Source organism: Xiphophorus hellerii, chromosome 22 (genome assembly GCF_003331165.1).
Source record: "Xiphophorus hellerii strain 12219 chromosome 22, Xiphophorus_hellerii-4.1, whole genome shotgun sequence".
Lineage (NCBI taxonomy): Eukaryota > Metazoa > Chordata > Actinopteri > Cyprinodontiformes > Poeciliidae > Xiphophorus > Xiphophorus hellerii.
Window position 1 is genome coordinate 16,975,299 of NC_045693.1, and position 16,852 is coordinate 16,992,150.

Genomic DNA, 16,852 nt, shown 5'->3' on the forward strand with positions numbered 1-16,852 from the left:
TGTTCATTCAGTGTAAAGAATGAAAGAAATTCATCCTCTATTGCAATAATATAAAGTAGCAAAAACATCGCAAAAATCCAGAAATTATTCTTTTTTGTTGTTACAAAATCACTGGTGTTTTATTTATTAAAACCCTGAACAATTCCTGGAATACAAATGTACCTAATGAATTTATTTTTAATCTGTAATTTACTTGAACTTTATTTTTTAAAACTGCTCCATCCAGTATTTACAGTCAAGGAAATAATTTAATTGTTTAAATAAACAATGTCAGAGAATTTTTTTTTTTCTTTTTTGGCATTATGCACATTGAGAAGGATCCTAAGGGAAGTAAAACAAATCTCCAACTGTTGGACAACTGCAGTGAAAAGTTAACCATTTTCTTATGAAACACTCCAGAAATACATCTCTCCTATGAAAACTGTAAACACACATGTTTTTTTATTAATTAATTAATTTATTTTTTAAAATTTTACTGTAAATAATTGGACTCATTAAACCAAACAGATGAGACTAATTGAGCTTTTCAGCTACGACCACTCCAGGAAAGTCTGGCATAAAATTTGTGGAAAAGCATCTCATGGCCACTGTTCAGTACATTGAAAGATGTGTAATGGTGTATTATACTGCTAAAGAATGTCATTAATTTTAAGGATTTCTACACATTACACCCAGTAATAATGCTACCTACTCATGTTGTTGTTCATGAGTACGTGTCATAAACTGCTCCAAACGACTGTTTTTAAATAAACTGTGCGTAGCAGTGGGATTTGGTGTACCCAAACAGGCTGCTGATAGCTTGCAGAATACTGATGTTGTGCTGAAAAAATCTGTTAGCATCCTGAATCAGTCAAGGACGGCATTTATAATATGCCTCAGGAACTCCGAAATAACAAGGGAATGAGGTCATGTTGTGAATGGAAAATAAAGACAATTAATTGGTCTAAGACTCAGTTTGTGTGTTATTCAGAATGTATTTGAGTTGAAAACTTTGAGGATTTATTGTTTAGGAAATTAGATCAATTACTTTATCTTTCTGTGCTCGCTTTCAGACACCTGACAGGTCTCTAGTGTATTAATCTATAACTGGTACTACTTTCTATTCAGGTTTTATTTAGGAGAAGTCAGAGTGGTTATTAGGACGGGTGTTGTGCTTTTAATTCCCCCAGATTACTTTCCATACACCGTTAGAGAACCCACAGAATCTTTATAGTACATCACAATTATATCACACCTCTGTACACTCTGTAAACTGAATGTGAAGTCTGCTGTAGGTGTGCTTATGAAAAGGCCCCTGCCAGAGATTCTGCCCTGCAACCCTGACATGGGGTATCCACTTATTATGCACCCTATAGAAGAATATATGATTTTTCACAACTCAGTGCTTGTTCTTTTCTGCTCCTTTAAATTAGATGTTGATTAAGAGAATAATGATGTGGGGCTGATGTTAGAAGAGCATGTAGACTTCTGCTTCTACAGGAAGAGACATTAATCTTCTTTAACATCTTTAACCCACGTTTTCTCGAGGGAGAGACTGGGTGGGATAAGCATGCGGATATTTGAAGGATGCTCATAGATCTCGTGGCTACTGAGCCTTTGCTTTCACACTCTCCCCCATCTGCAACATGAAATTACTTTTACAATAAATTACTTAAAACATAAATAAAATATTTGACTGTGCAAATCTGTCTGCTGATATTCAGCTGTTTACTGCAGGGTGAAAAAGCAGTATTGAAGTTCTAGGGTTGTAGCTTTGAGGCAGCGATTTTAATTCCTACTTTCTATTGCCTCCTAGTGGAGAGTTAGTAGACCGTTCTCTTATCCCTTATGGTGATGAAAGAGGCTTATGTGCCTGACAGGGTCGTGAGTGCAACTGCTTTATACTTCATGTCCTATAAGCTACTGGCAGTAAACATATAAAGGGCAAACATTGGCGTTATAACTGCTATCTTAGCCCAAAGATATTGATATTTGTTGATCTTGTGTTCTTCATGAATGAAAGAAGAACCACTGGTCATTGTGTTTGCTTGGTAAGAGCCGTTCAGCATCGTGCATTCTAAGCTTGGCTTAGTTGACTGTTAGTATTAGTCCAGATGAAACATCTCTGGCTGCTGATTGATAAAACAATTCTGCCAAAACACGTGACTTAGAGGCTGAACTGTGCCTTGTTAACCTCAATGAAGTAAGCATTGGCACAGCCCCTAAAAACCTTCTTGAATGAGCATCGTGTGAGCTGGTGTGTGTGTGTGTGTGTATTCATGATAGTTGCCAGTGCAATAGGATTTGGCATGTGTTAAAGAGATTTTCACATTCAAAATCAGGTACTCAATGGAAGGGAATTTCATTGAAATGTTTTTTAGACATGTGGATGCTAATGCATGTAAAATATCATATTAGTGAGAACTTTTAAGCACATCTGTTGTATTTATGTGTTTGATTTTTCTTAATTTTTTATTTGCTTCTGAGTTTTGAGCATGGAGTGTGTAAGAGATCAAAAAACTACTGCTGACTTACACGGCTACACAGCAGAATACTAACACAAATGCTTCATACTGAGTAAAAACAACCATATACCAAAGTGTTGCTGTGTGATGGAACTAATTTTGAGAAATCTAAGTCCAAGTTTGGAAGCAAACTCAGTATTATTTATCCAACAGGGCAGAGATTTGCATATGAGAATATTCTTAGATAAATATGAACATGGCTGTAATCATAAAAGCCAATTCATAAGCTTAAATAAACATAAGTTTCTCAAATAAAAATAAAATATATTTTTTGTACTAATGAGGGATTTTGTGGACCTTTCCCAATCTCTTCTAAGTTTAGCCTGTTCTGATTTCTTAACAAATATCAACAACCTACTGCTTCCTACTTTCTTTATAAACGAAACATTTAAAAGTTATACTAGAGCACCTTGCTGCTTCCTGCTTTTACTCAGTGCTCACTCATTGTTTAAAAGTAGCAATCTTGAACACTTGACATGACATCAATTTCCTTTTTAAAAGCATCCTACACCTTTTCTGCTTCTTCTGACTAAAATTTAAATTTAATTTTAAACACTTGAAAATAGCTGGCTGAGACAACAACTTTCACACCTATGAGTGTTGCTGTCAGCGTCACCCTGTAGTGCGTAGAGGTGGGAAATAGTAATAACCAACCACTGATCAAGGACCACCAGTGGGTCTTGTGCAAAAATGTTTAATTCCCAATTATCAACTCACTTTTTGGTGTGACTTTGTTGATCAAAAAAGGATTTCTCACAGAGCACTAAACGCTCTAGAATGAAAATCAAACAGTGCAAATACTGATATTTCAACTTTAAATTATGAAAAATGCAAAAATGAAAGACAAATATAAATAGACTCAATAGCTCGAATATATATCAAAGTGGGCAGTTGTCAACACTAAATTGCCTCAGTAAAACCATTCTGTTATGCTGTGATCATTTTCACCAGAGTAAAGTTACTTGGACATGTAATTGTACAACTAATCACAGAGGATCAAAGTCACAAAGCCACATTGTTGCCTGAAAAGTGGTAAATTTATTCTAACCAAAATCTCAAACTGCACAGACAGATCTGCTCCTAAAATAGTACAAACAAAGCAAATAGCTTTGCGGCTCTCTGCACAGGAACAGTTGCCCCACATTAGAATGAGTTAATTTGCATATATTTAAGAACAAATCTCCCATATTTATGTATCTTTATGTAAATTACATCAAAAGCAAATAAAGATTTACATTCTGAAAGACTGTCTCTCTTCAATATAAATTTTCCCAGCAGTCTCTGTTTTAGGGGGGGGAAAAAACAACATATCTGTTAAAGTTGTAGTTGGGCAGGAACAGTCTGACTGATTAGTTTATTCCTAAATACTTAATTAATCTTATATGCGAGAACTCTGTTTTTACATTTTTTAATTTCCCAACTAGGAAGTCGATAGTATTATTGAAATATTATAAATATCATATGACAAAATGTTATTTATTACAGTGTTATTTCCGTTTTGCAACATTATAAATATACAATGTAACATGTTCACTCTCACAGAAAATTTATCTTTAATCAGATCATTTTACAAATTTATTCTAAAAATGCAAAGGAAGGAGATTTGTAATCCACAGATATCCTCTAGAGCTGCAACAAAGCCTAAGCAACTCATTAAAAAAATAATTTTATGTTGAGTCATGCATTGTCATAAAGCAGCAAGTGAGAACAAGATAATTTGTAACTGAGAATAAAAGGAGATGGGGAGAACAAACACTCCATGCAAACAGAGCATAAAAATATACGTCAGCTGAGACACATTTTTTGTAATTCCAACGTCTCTAATTGTGAAAATGTGTTCTTGTTTGGCTGCTGTTCATAGATGCTAGGTTTGATTCACAATGAAAATTTAATAGGAAATGTAAATCGTTAGTAATTTTTATCATTATTATCATATCATTCATCCATCGTCTATACCGGCTTATGCCTGCAGGGTTGTGGGAATAATGATAATATGATGCCACTGTAGATTTCTCCACCATTAGAGTTGATTTGAAATGACACAATGAAAGCAGAACACACCCCTTTTTGAATAAGGATTATTGTTTTTTCCCCTCTGAATTATTTTTCATATCTGCTAATCCTTGGCAGGATGCAGACCTTTTTGAAAATTAGGTGCAACACAGCTGTGTGCTGATGGAGGGAGAGAGAGCTCTGCAGGAGTTAACGGTAATGCTCTGACAGGGGCCTAGAGAAAGGTAAATCGGTTTGTGTAGTGGGGATTAAGGGCACTGTAACACAACTGAGAGGAAAAAAAAAAACACTTATTAGAGCTGACATTTTGATCACATAGACATTCTGAGACTGGACTGTCATGATAACCGTTTACTTTTAGAGCTCTTCAGTCTGAAGCCCTTGATTTTTGTTGGACATTTTTCTTATAATTGTATTAGAAACCTAGACAGAATTTTTCTCAAATAATTTTCTGACTACAATTGGAAGGTTTGAAACAATGATTCCTCCTAAACTGCTCGTCTACCGCCGTACACACTGCGATGTTAACTTGGAGAACCTCCAGGAGACTTGGAGGCGAAAGAAGTCTTGCGGAGATCTCTTTCAGAATGGCTATAGGGTGAGGCAGAGCCATCATGGCCAGGATGACAAGAGAGGGCAGACTGGATTTTACCATACACTTTGGTCCTGTATGCACATTCTCTCCAACTGGGGTAAGAGCCTTAGCACTGACGTATGTTCAATCTGGAGTTTAGGTTTTATTTAGTTGTCTGATAAATATTCAATTAAATGGTCAGACATTTTTGATTGTGCAGAATATATTAGTGAAAATTCTTATCACAGCAATTTACTTTGGTCCTAAAGATGTACATACATTTCTCATGGGATTAGAGCGGTTACAGCAAACAACAATGATGATTTGCTGGTCCTTCATGGAGTCTTTTTCCACATAACATCCCTACTAACGTTTGTCATTGTATGAATATTTTCCCAGCCATGACTAAATAATTTTCTACCATTTGTGTCTATCCAAATACTTCATTTTGAAGTTGTGTTTTATTCCTTAAAATTATTTTCTTCTGTTGTACATTGTATTCTCACTCCCTTTCTGTGTGTGTTTCTATTTCAAACAGGTTTAAGATTTCTGAGAGCACTAAGACTGATTCAATTCTCAGAAATATTACAGTTCCTAAATATTTTGAAAACAAGGTAAGAAAAAAATACCTTTTTTATGTATTAAAACTTGAAACAGTAATTAAAAATTTTACCACCTTAATGTTTATATCCAATAATCTTTATCTTAGATTGACTTAACTTTTATACATATTTAATTACTAATTATAATCATTTCTCTTCATGCAAATGTAACATACATGCAGAGAATGCATGTTATATGCATACATACACATGTATTTACATGTGTAAATGCATGTCCTTGTATTTACACATCTAGTTACATGTGTAAATACAAGCTACACATGTATTTAAAAGGTATTTTTGCTTTTACATTAAGAATTTATATCTTTTCTCATTTATTATTATTTATGCTAATTTTGATTGACCAGTTGGAAGTATGGAACCAGTTGTTGTTGTCAGGTGTTTCTCTGTAATTTGTCTGATTGTTCGTCTCCAAACCAGCAATTCCATCAAGCTGGTGAACTTGTGTTCCATCTTTATAAGCACGTGGCTCACGGCGGCTGGATTTATACATCTGGTAGGTAAACTTTAACATAGTATACTAAAATGAGTACCTATGCACAGTGTACTGAGTGACCTGAGTTGAGAATGGTTTGCTACATTTACATTTCTTTGAAATATTCTGACTGCAGGTTGTTCAGTTCTGGTCAGAAGGTTGTATATAATCATGAATGCAAGAATTTCACCCAAAGTTTTTAAATATTTATTTCAGCCCCTGTTTTGAGATATCATCATTCTTCTCTCAAATAGTTTCATGTTGAAGATTAAATATATTGTGCATAATCAAATAAATAATAGATAACCCCAATAAGAACAGTAACATTGTGATCCTAATGTCAGAAATGTTCAGAACTGTATATGGAGACACATCTTGTAGTGACACTGAAGCAACAGTTTGACATGGCAAAGTAATCATCTTATTCACTTCATAGAAAAATTATCTTTGACATATAAACAACATAAATTTTCACCAGGTATTATTTTGAAGCCCTGTTTGGTAATTAATGTTCATTATAGCTGTTCAGAAATAAAATTAATATGTAAATAATGACAACGGCCCAAAGTTGTTCTTCCCTATTTATCTTGTTTCTTTCATTAAATGCTGTCGAACACTAACTAGCCAAACAATGAAATTGACATAATTTATTTAATTTGTTATAAACTATATAACAGCCTTGCTCAGCAACACATCATGCGTTATAAAATATCACCACTAGATGGTAGTCAAAGCTTGCTATGATGAAAAAACATATCCCAGCTGGCTGAACGTATTAAATTCTAAGAAATTTGTTTTGGAAGTTCTGATGAGTGTTATGTCTAATCATCTGCACTATTGCTGTTCCCATTTCCACTGTAGGTGGAAAACTCAGGGGATCCGTGGGAAAACTTTGAAAATTCCCAGTCGCTGTCTTATTGGGAATGCGTCTACTTGCTGATGGTGACGATGTCTACAGTGGGTTACGGGGATGTCTATGCAAAAACCACCCTGGGCCGCCTGTTCATGGTCTTCTTCATCCTTGGTGGTTTGGTAAAATCAAACTTTTCTTTCCTCTCTACCCTCACTTTTATATCCTTCCTCAATAGATTATTTAGACCTAATTTAAATCATGACTGCAAATTGTATTAAATATGTGATATGTTAACAAAGTATGTTTTTAAATAATTTAATCTCCGTTGCCTTTACCTGTACTTGTTATTTATATGTCAGTATCCTTGTGTTTAGCCTACTGTATCCTGTCTGCTCTAGTTATAGGTCCCGGTGTTTCTTTGTCTGCTCCCCTTATGTGTCCATCCTATATCTGTTGGATTAAAGTATATGCTTCTGTCTCATAATATTGTTATATTATTCTCTTATAAAAGCAATTGCGGTTTCAGGACACCCCTCCTTCCGTGTCTACTCCCACATTTCCAACAAACACAGGGGCAGGGAGATGAAGCTCAGGCCAGCCTGACTGGTACCACAGTAACCCCCTCCTCCCTCACCTCTTTACAATCTAGAATCCTGTTGGGCTGCTACAAGGACATTAACGTAAACACAGGCATGCATGAATGCGCACACCTGTAAGCACTCATGAGCACCGGCACAAAGCTGGAGGGCTGTGGATTAAGGATTTACCCTAATCACAGTTAGTTTTTTTTTTCTAAATTTGGATCCATGACAGATTAAATATTACCTACACATGTGTGACGATATGTAGCTTCGTGTTTGTGATGATAGATGGTGTGTTTTTCAGAGAGCTGAAAGCTCTTGAAGTCTTTATGTAAGCAACTTAGCGTGCTTTCTGTCAGCACCAGTGGCTGAAAAATGATTCCAGTCTGGAGCAGTTTTAGAAACATAGATCAAATTAAACCCCTAACATTACTCCTTACTTTAGTTGATCCAATATGACATTTTGGCCTGATATCCAAATTCCGTTGTTGTTAAGCTTTGACCTGATTTCTCATTAAAAACCACACCTATCAGTTTTACTTGTAGCCTCCCTGCTTTCAGCGGGCATGAATAATGATAGTATTGTGTTTATTCGGCCCAGTGATGACTTGCAATGTGTGTGAGAGAGAGAGTAGTTGCTGCAAAACACTTTTACAAATGTGAAATTAATGAAATTATTAGGAAGTGAAACTTTGTGTTGTTAACATCCTTTATGAGTAATTAGTTCAATAAGCACAGTTAACATAACACTCACCCCAGTGTGTATTCTCTAGAGCAGTGGTTCTTAAACTGTGGTAAAAGCACTAGAGGGGGTACTTGAGCTGCTTTTAGTGGTTCCCAGAAGAAATTTTGATATTTGTAATTTGCAAGGCAAAACTGTCTGTGATCTAGAACTCCAACAGACAAAGAATGTGAGTTTTCCATGCACATTTTTCACTTCTTTAAGTTATTCTCTAAATAAAAATGCAGTGAAATAAATTATAAAGTCTGCTTCAGTATGAAACTAAATCAGACAGAAGTTTAATAGGACCAAGTGCCGGTGGTTGTTTGTGCTGGGAACAAGTCCAAGCACAGTCTAGCCGTTTTCCAACTTAAAAATTGTCTTTTTTATTATTATTATTCTATGCTCAGTGAGCAGTGTGACTACTATTAGCAATGCAATCTAAAAAGTGTGCATTTTTCTAAATTTGTAATTTGAAAGACTAACTACATGTTCGGCAACAGAGGACATGTAGTATTATATTGGAGAATAATTTGAAGAGATAAAAATAAAGGTGTTTATTAATTCGGAGCAGCCATGTTATATTCCAATGTCAGCGTTGATGTGAAACAAATTGACTAAAACCTTAAGAATATAACATGGTGAAGGAGTGAAATGTTTAGTCCGTGCTGATAATGTCTAACTCCCAGCCTGAATAGACAGAATAGAAATATCCTTTAATTTCCCATAATGTGTAAATTTCTGCTGTCATCCCTTCGTTAAAAACCCAGTTTTTCCTGATATTGCTGTTCTTCCTTTGACTTAATTTGTATCCTAAAAATCGCTAGCTTTGAATCTTTAAGATACAATAACAACTTCCACTCCAAAGAGTGTTGTGGGTAGTGCAAGCTGACATTAACATTGATCAGAGAAAGATGTTTTTACTTTTTTTTTACATTTCTGAATGTCCAGTCAGTAATCAGAGCCAGTCAAACTTAAAGTTGTCTGAGCTGACCAGCCTAATTCTCACGCATGTCCTCTCCTTATAGTTTTATGGTAGACATTTAAGCTTTTACTGATAAATGAACACCAATGACTGACCTAATGACGGCATTTCTACTGAATACATCCCTCATCCCTTTCGAAGCTGTGTAACTTTGCAAAATGCATCCAGCTCATTCTCTAGCCCAACAAATGAGTCTTGATGTGTTTTGCAGCTGTGAACCATCAGGTGGGCCTTTTCAAATCAACCTGCCAGATCATCTGTGTTTGTTGGACAAAACATGGCACATAGGTTTCAGTTTTAAATTTCTGCCACCCAAAGAAAGGCTTTTGGTGCCATCACAGACTGACAATTATTCAGCTGTGACAAAATTTGTGTCTGAAGTATTGTAACATAGTGGGGCTTAAAACATGAAATGCAATAAAATCTTTTTCCATATGAAAACATTCTGCCCATATATGAATCTTAGCAGATCTCTAGCAAGCAAAAACATTTCCCATCTAAGAAAAAAAATAATAAATTGGATGCACATTCTCCACTACCCACTCTTTGGCATAGTAGTCTCTTTTTTAGTCTCTTCTTCTGTCTTCTATCTCCTCCTTAGGCCATGTTTGCCAGCTACGTCCCTGAAATCATAGAGTTAATAGGAAACCGCAAGAAATATGGTGGTTCCTATAGTGCGGTTAATGGGAGAAAGTAAGTATTCCAGATGGTTCTGCTGTTTTTAAGTGTGCGGTAGAACCCTCTCTGCATGCCTTTTTTTCTTTTTTTTTCTGTTCCATGCATGTAGGCCATGTTTGCTCGCTACGTGCCAGAAATTGCTGCTCTCATCCTTAATCGGAAGAAATACGGAGGGAGTTATAACTCAACACGAGGCAGAAAGTAAGTTGAAATCCAGACAAGGTGTGGTTGTGTGACTAAAGTGCACCCCCTGTTTTAAGTTTATAGGATATCAGGGGTTGGTTAACTTGACATTTCATGTTCATAAAGTTTGAGTACAATAGTAAGATAAAGTTAGATGAAGTCACACTGCGTGACTGGAGACCTTGGCCATTAGGACACACATGTTCATGCCCCCTCACTCTTGCTTTCACTCTTTCACTTTTTTTCTACCTACCATTTTTTCTGAATCTACTTCTCTCTTTCCTTCATTCAACACTTTCCTTAAGTCATCAGTGTGCTGTTTATTTTCTTGTTTTTGTCCACCTCAACACATCTTGTGTTGCGCTATAATTTAATTTGGACAATAGAGCTTTCATGACTGCTAAGCGTTTTAGTCTTGCAACACGCTGACCTGTGGTGCTTCTCTGCAATACAAATGTCCAATGCATCCATAAAAGGGTTCAGTTTAAAAAATAAATAAATAAAACGAAGCAAAGAGTCATGAAATCCCTACTATCCACTTTTCAAGGATTTTCCCACGAGAGCATAGAAAGACTGAAACATCTGCAAGTGCATTGTTATTGGTGGTCCTTTCAAGCATCATCAATCTCAATGACCATTGCAGGATATAAGTTCTTCTACTTTATATTTTATTTTTATTTTTTTATTTTATTTTGCTTGAGTTAGTTCTGCATGCCTTAATCCTCTCCTCAGCTGCATCATACCTGGGATGTTCTTTACGACCTGCCGTCTCGTCGCTTTTTCATTACCTGCAAACCCGATGAAAAAGCCCTAATCGCCGTCGTTTGTCACTGCTGTAGCACATTGCATCATCCGTGCTTGACATTATTCTGGCCCTGATCTTCAGTCAGCTCCCACACCCTTGAATGCTGGATGCCTCGCTCCCATTGGAGGCTCTCAATTGCTTTTTGCTTGTTTTTTTTGCCTGCTCAGTCCTCTGTTCTCGTGTGTGTCTATGTGGTGTCAGCGTTTGTTTTGCCGTGCGTGTGGATTTGACTGTAAAGTCTGTGTGACTCTTTGGTCAGTTTACTATTTGTACAAGAGTGCCACAATGCTTATTGTACATTATTCCTCTTTTCCCTTTGTGGCTCAAACCTTAAGCCCCATCACACTACTGGGTATCTACCTTTCAGTTCAGCGTCATTGTAGCACACACAGTTTAATCACCAGGACATGTAAAAAATTTTTCCACAACAAATACTTTGCTGCTTTCATACATCATGCATATTTGCACCTCTGCAGCATAAATTTATATTTAATTCAGTCATAGCTTCAATTTTATGCTCAGGCCACCCTATTCTGTCTGCACTAATGAAAATTCAGTCACCTTAGCATGTTAGTTGCTCTTTTTTTAAGGGATTTTATGTCACTAATGACCTTTATTCAACAGTAGCTAAACAGGAGTAATGGCAGAGAGACAAGGGAAAGACATGTAGTAAATAATCGGGGACTGGAGTCGAACTGGGAACAACTATGTCGAAAACTAGTCTCTGTAAACGGTGCGCCTGCTCTATCAGTGAGCCATATGGCGCCCCAGCATGTTAGACATCAATCAATCAATCAAATTTTATTTGTATAGCACATTTCAGCAGCAAGGCATTGCAAAGTGCTTTACATCATGTTCCATGCTTTCTGAATAATTCCATTAGTACTTATCTGACCACTTGGGGGCACTCTTAAAGCATTACATCTTATGCCCAGCTGTTCAGTTGATTGTTTACTATGAAGAAATAACTGAAAGGAGATGGTGATGTCATGGCAAAAATAATTTAGACCTATACAACATGTTTTTAGCACGCCAGCGAAAAAAATGTATATTTTAAAGAGCATGCTGTATGTGTTCAGAGCAGACAGATAGTCCTTTTCTTTTTCTATCTTTTCTGCTAATTTTTCATGGTACAATCTTGCCTTTTCTCTCTCTTTTTTTCACTCCTCTCCATTGTTGCTCCCATCAATTTCAGTCACTCTTCTCAGTGGTGGACAATCTGTAGAGTCAGCAGAACAGTAAGGCTTGAAGGGAAGAAAAAAAGCCTTTGTTCTGTAACACCCGCCTGCCACTGAGATAAGATTGATGAAATGTTGTTTAGCCAGTGACTTCAGCCCTCACTCGTAGAAGGGTGCTGAGTGAAGCCCTTGTCAAAACTGAGGATCATTTCTCCCTCTCACTTTATTTTTCTCCTGCTGCACTACTTTCCGTCACTCCCTTTGGTCAGACACATGGTAACAATCACAAGATACCCACAAAACACGCAAACTCTGAGGAGCCCTGGAGTTTTGCAGAACAAATTTAGATAAGTTTAGGAAGAGACTATTATCAAAAATTGGTTTGTCATGTGGCTTTCTGGTAGTGCCTAGATTTTCATACATTACCATATAGCAGCTGTCAACACATGAAAAGCAAAATGGAAATGAGATTAGGAGATTATTGCAACTGACTGATTATGGAGCTTTCAATCGATGAGATCATGATACATTTTAAATTATTCCAAATGCAACTAAGGTTTCAACTCTGCTGTCATTTAAAACAAACCTTTCAGGCTATTTGGAAGCTGAAATTACTCCTGATGTTAGAGTTGTGTTTAATGTTAGCTTTGGTGAAATTTCCTGCTACACTGTAGCGTACACCCATGAGCACACTGACAGCTCGTATGTTGATGTAGTAATGACAAGGGTTATGTTCTGTTGGAGTCCACTGTACTTTGGGCTCTGTGGTTTCCATTATGAGACTGTGGTTTCCATTAGCCCAGACTTCAGCCGACGGTTTGGCACGGAAACTGATTTCAATCCTGGCTGAACCTTGTAAGAGGAAAAAAAAGGGTTATCCATTTGAACTGTGCAGACCAAGACATATTCACTCTGGACAAAAAGAGAAAGGCGGTACATCGTAAAGTACATACATTTTGCCCGTCAGAGAAGATGTAGTATTACCTATTGCTGTCACAGTTTCCTGAAAGTGGGTTGAAAACTTAACATGGAATTAAAGCTGAAAATGACACATCTTTGTGGCAGGCTTTACATAAATTTTCATCACTGACTTAAGGATTAGAGCAGTAGCAATTAAGTGACCTCTGTTGCTGATGTTTGAGCTCTGTGTTCATTTCATGTTCCTTGTTTCCTCTAAGGACATCCCGGGATGTTGTCTATGTGCATGCTTTGTGTGCATGTGCAATTATATACCCTGTTGCATTTAATATTTTTGTGCTGCTTGTTTTTTGCTTTGTTTTAAGTTTCTGGATTTTTACGTTTTATCGTAAAGAACTGTGTCAATAATGTGTTTTTTGTTTTATTTATTTTTGTTTTTTAGATGCAGTGCCTTAAAAAAAGTATTCATACTTCTACAACTTTATTACATTACAATTGCTTTCTGTGGTGTATTATTGGGGGATCTTATTAGGTAGAACAACAAAAAACAGTCCAAATTAAAAACTGCAAAGTGTGATTTATATTTGTCACACTTTCGTAAAGTGTGACAAAGGCTCTCGCTTTGCAGCAATTACTTGATTGCTTGAGCGTGGTGTACTGTGGACATCTAGAGACTAAACCCTTTGCTGCTTTTTCATCTCAAATCACTTAAGCTTATCTGGAGATGGAGAGAGTCTACAAAAATCAATTTTCACATTTTACTACAAATTCTGAGACAGATTTGTTTCTGTACTTTGAATGGATCAATGTACCATATTAACATACTGTACTCTAAGCCATTTCATGGCTGTATTTTTAGTGTTAGAGAGATGTGCTTTGCTGGTTTTGCAACACACCAAATGCTTTGGCTGTAAATATAAAAAAGTTTAATTGTGTTCACATTTAATCAGTACAACTTTTTCCATATGTTTGTGATAACAGGACTTAAAGATTTCTTTGAGCAATGTTTTTTTCCTCAATATTCTTCCATATAACCTGGATTTTTATAAAATGGTTTACCTAATACTGGAGATGGTTGTTGTTTAAGCATTTCTAGGGCTTTCTCCCTAAACTGTCCGATGTGTTTCTTAGTGTCATGATGATGTTTGTTTACTGACCTTCTCTTATGTCTTCACAAAACAAACTGAAAATGTTTGGATGACAGAAAACATAGGTGGGCTCTATTTTCTCATTTGGTAACATGTGGAGGAAATTTGTTGCACTGGATTTTGTTTATGGGCATCAGAAGAAAGGGGACTGAATACAAATGACTGCTTTTTAGATTTTTAACCATATCAATAAAATACCTTGAAGTTTGTATTTGTAATGTGACGAGACGTAAAAAAGTTCATGAATACTTTTGCAAGGCACTTTAGATTCAGCAAAATTGCAAATTACATGTCAACTAGATGGGAGTAAGGTTGTTTCTTGATCAAACAATACACATTGCTGGATTATAGCGAGTATGGATTGTACACATATAAACCCAAAAATGTTGTTATATTTGAACCCACCTTTTTGAGAAAGAAAGGTGAAAAATACAACACTATCCATGACTTCGGTCAAGTAAATACTTCTCTCTTAAGACTAAATATTGGTTTGATTGTGGGAAAAATATTTTTAAATGTGGAGAAATAATGTTTAATTTATCAATACATTCTAGTTGTGGAAAAACTTCAGCAAATTCTTTTGTTTATATGTAAATACATTCTTTCTGGATGTGGCCTTTACAGTAATTTAATCTTGACTCTTAATTTCAGTTGTGTATTTGGCACTTCTAATCTTATGCTCAACCAAATAGTTTTTCTGTACAGATTTTCCTATATAGTTTTTCTGAACTAATACAGGGGTTATTCAAATAAGGGGACACTACCTATATTTATTTTTTACTTTTTAAGAAATGAGAAACATCTTGTGCCAGACAGAGCAAGCTTCTCACAGACATCTCAGCTCATCAGCTAGTGAGACCACACAATTGCCTTTTAACTCTGCTCTAGCCAAACATTTGATCACAACTACTTATTAGTTTCTGGTAAAGGTCAGAGGCAACATCTGTGAAAAGCATTTTGTCCCACAACATCCCAGAACTGTCATTCTCTTAATATGGCTGTGGCATTGCTTTGCCAAGTCTGCTGCAGTTCAGTCCTGCCAAGGCCATATGTTTCAGCGCAGAAGACCTAGTGATCGTGACTATGGTTTTCATCTAACACCACTAAATACGTTTTCCTTTGAACAAGCCAGATTGAACCAGACTTCAGTAATGTTCTGTACAGTTTTAAGTCTTGACTTTAAAGGTTAATATCTTCACCAGAGCTTCCTTTTTGTGCATAAGAGCATTAGGGTAGATTAAAAGGTGATAAGATTTTACACAGTGCAAAAATATGACCGCAAAATGCTTTTTGTAAATTTTATTTAGGAAAAAAGTGTGTTAATTCAGATCATGACATCTTTCCAACATATTCGGAATAAACTGCACTTTAACTGAAGAGATTCAATTATCTTCTGGCACATCAAGTATTGAAAAAGACCATGGTTGCTGTACATGTCTTCATAGGATACTTAGTATCTGCCTCCTGGCTTAGCTAATCCTCGTCAATATGAAGACTGGACTCAATTAAACAATACCAAACAGTTAAATTGTACAATATATTTGATATTTTAATAAAATGCTAGGAAAGTAGCTTATAGCAGTGGAAATGAAGTTCTCAAAGTGGCTTTCATTTTCATTTTTTGATTTGAGACAAATCCTAACTTGAAACCAAAAAATTGTTTTTTGGATAATGGTAGTAAAACAATCTTAGAGTGATTTTATTTAACTTTCCTAATTCGATCAATTGCATTATGTAAAAAGTTGTAACTCATTGCACACAGTTTATAAAATGTGTATTATATACTGTAGAACATACAATAACAGATTTTTTTTACTCCTGTTTAAATCTATCTGCTAATGAACAGCTATCCATCTCTACAAGCTATATGTTTCAGAAAATAAAGTAACCATCACACTTTTTAATATCCTAATTTATTTGGTGCATCTAAAATGTAGTTTTATGTGTATTTAAATCAGGTGAAATGAAGCACATTTTGTAAAAACATCCAAGCCTTATATCTTTTTAAGTATGGATGTCACTTTTGTCGTTATCCTAATTTGTATATTTAGTTACTTTTGTTATGTTACCAATGCAGTAAGGTAATTTATTTTTCATACTTAATGATTGCCCAAATACCTGTGTATTTAATTTCTATAACTTACACACAGGCTATGAATTCCCCCCAAGTAGTCAAGTATTCAGCAGTTGAATTAATCAGAAAACTGGTTTGTCTTCTGTGCTGATGGAGTTGCTTTAATATTTGGCATGATCTTGACTGTTAGAGATTTTGCATAGTCTAGCATGAGAGTAGTGATTTTTTTGTCATTGCTGAGAGTGTTGCATTTTGTTGCTCAGAGCCGTTCACTCTGTTATAATATCAGTTTTTTTTTTTTCAAAATGTATTTTTAGTTATGTGGTACAATTTATCCAAGAAAAAAAATATGTTGGAATGAAAAAAGCTCAATGACTTGTTTGTATAAGTCCATACACTAAACTAATAATATGACAAACCACTTTAATTAATTTTTAGCAACCTGACTATTTTCTTTAGCAGCCACATATTGACTTGATGGTGTTCGCCCAATCTACCTTGCAATCATTCTCCAAATTTCTCAGATTTAGAGGAAATAG

At 35.7% G+C, this 16,852-nt stretch overlaps 1 protein-coding gene across 27 annotated transcripts in view; it reads left to right on the forward strand.

Annotated features, from left to right (window-relative positions):
- The window catches only part of kcnma1a (potassium large conductance calcium-activated channel, subfamily M, alpha member 1a), a 160,691-nt gene that overhangs the window by 85,892 nt on the left and 57,947 nt on the right, over positions 1-16,852 (forward strand). For all 27 annotated transcript variants that reach the window (XM_032554023.1, XM_032554042.1, XM_032554016.1 and 24 more), the window contains exons 6-9: positions 5,630-5,705; positions 6,135-6,210; positions 7,051-7,221; positions 9,931-10,022. In XM_032554023.1, coding sequence (XP_032409914.1) covers positions 5,630-5,705; positions 6,135-6,210; positions 7,051-7,221; positions 9,931-10,022 — 415 coding nt within the window. The remainder of the gene's footprint in view (positions 1-5,629; positions 5,706-6,134; positions 6,211-7,050; positions 7,222-9,930; positions 10,023-16,852) is intronic.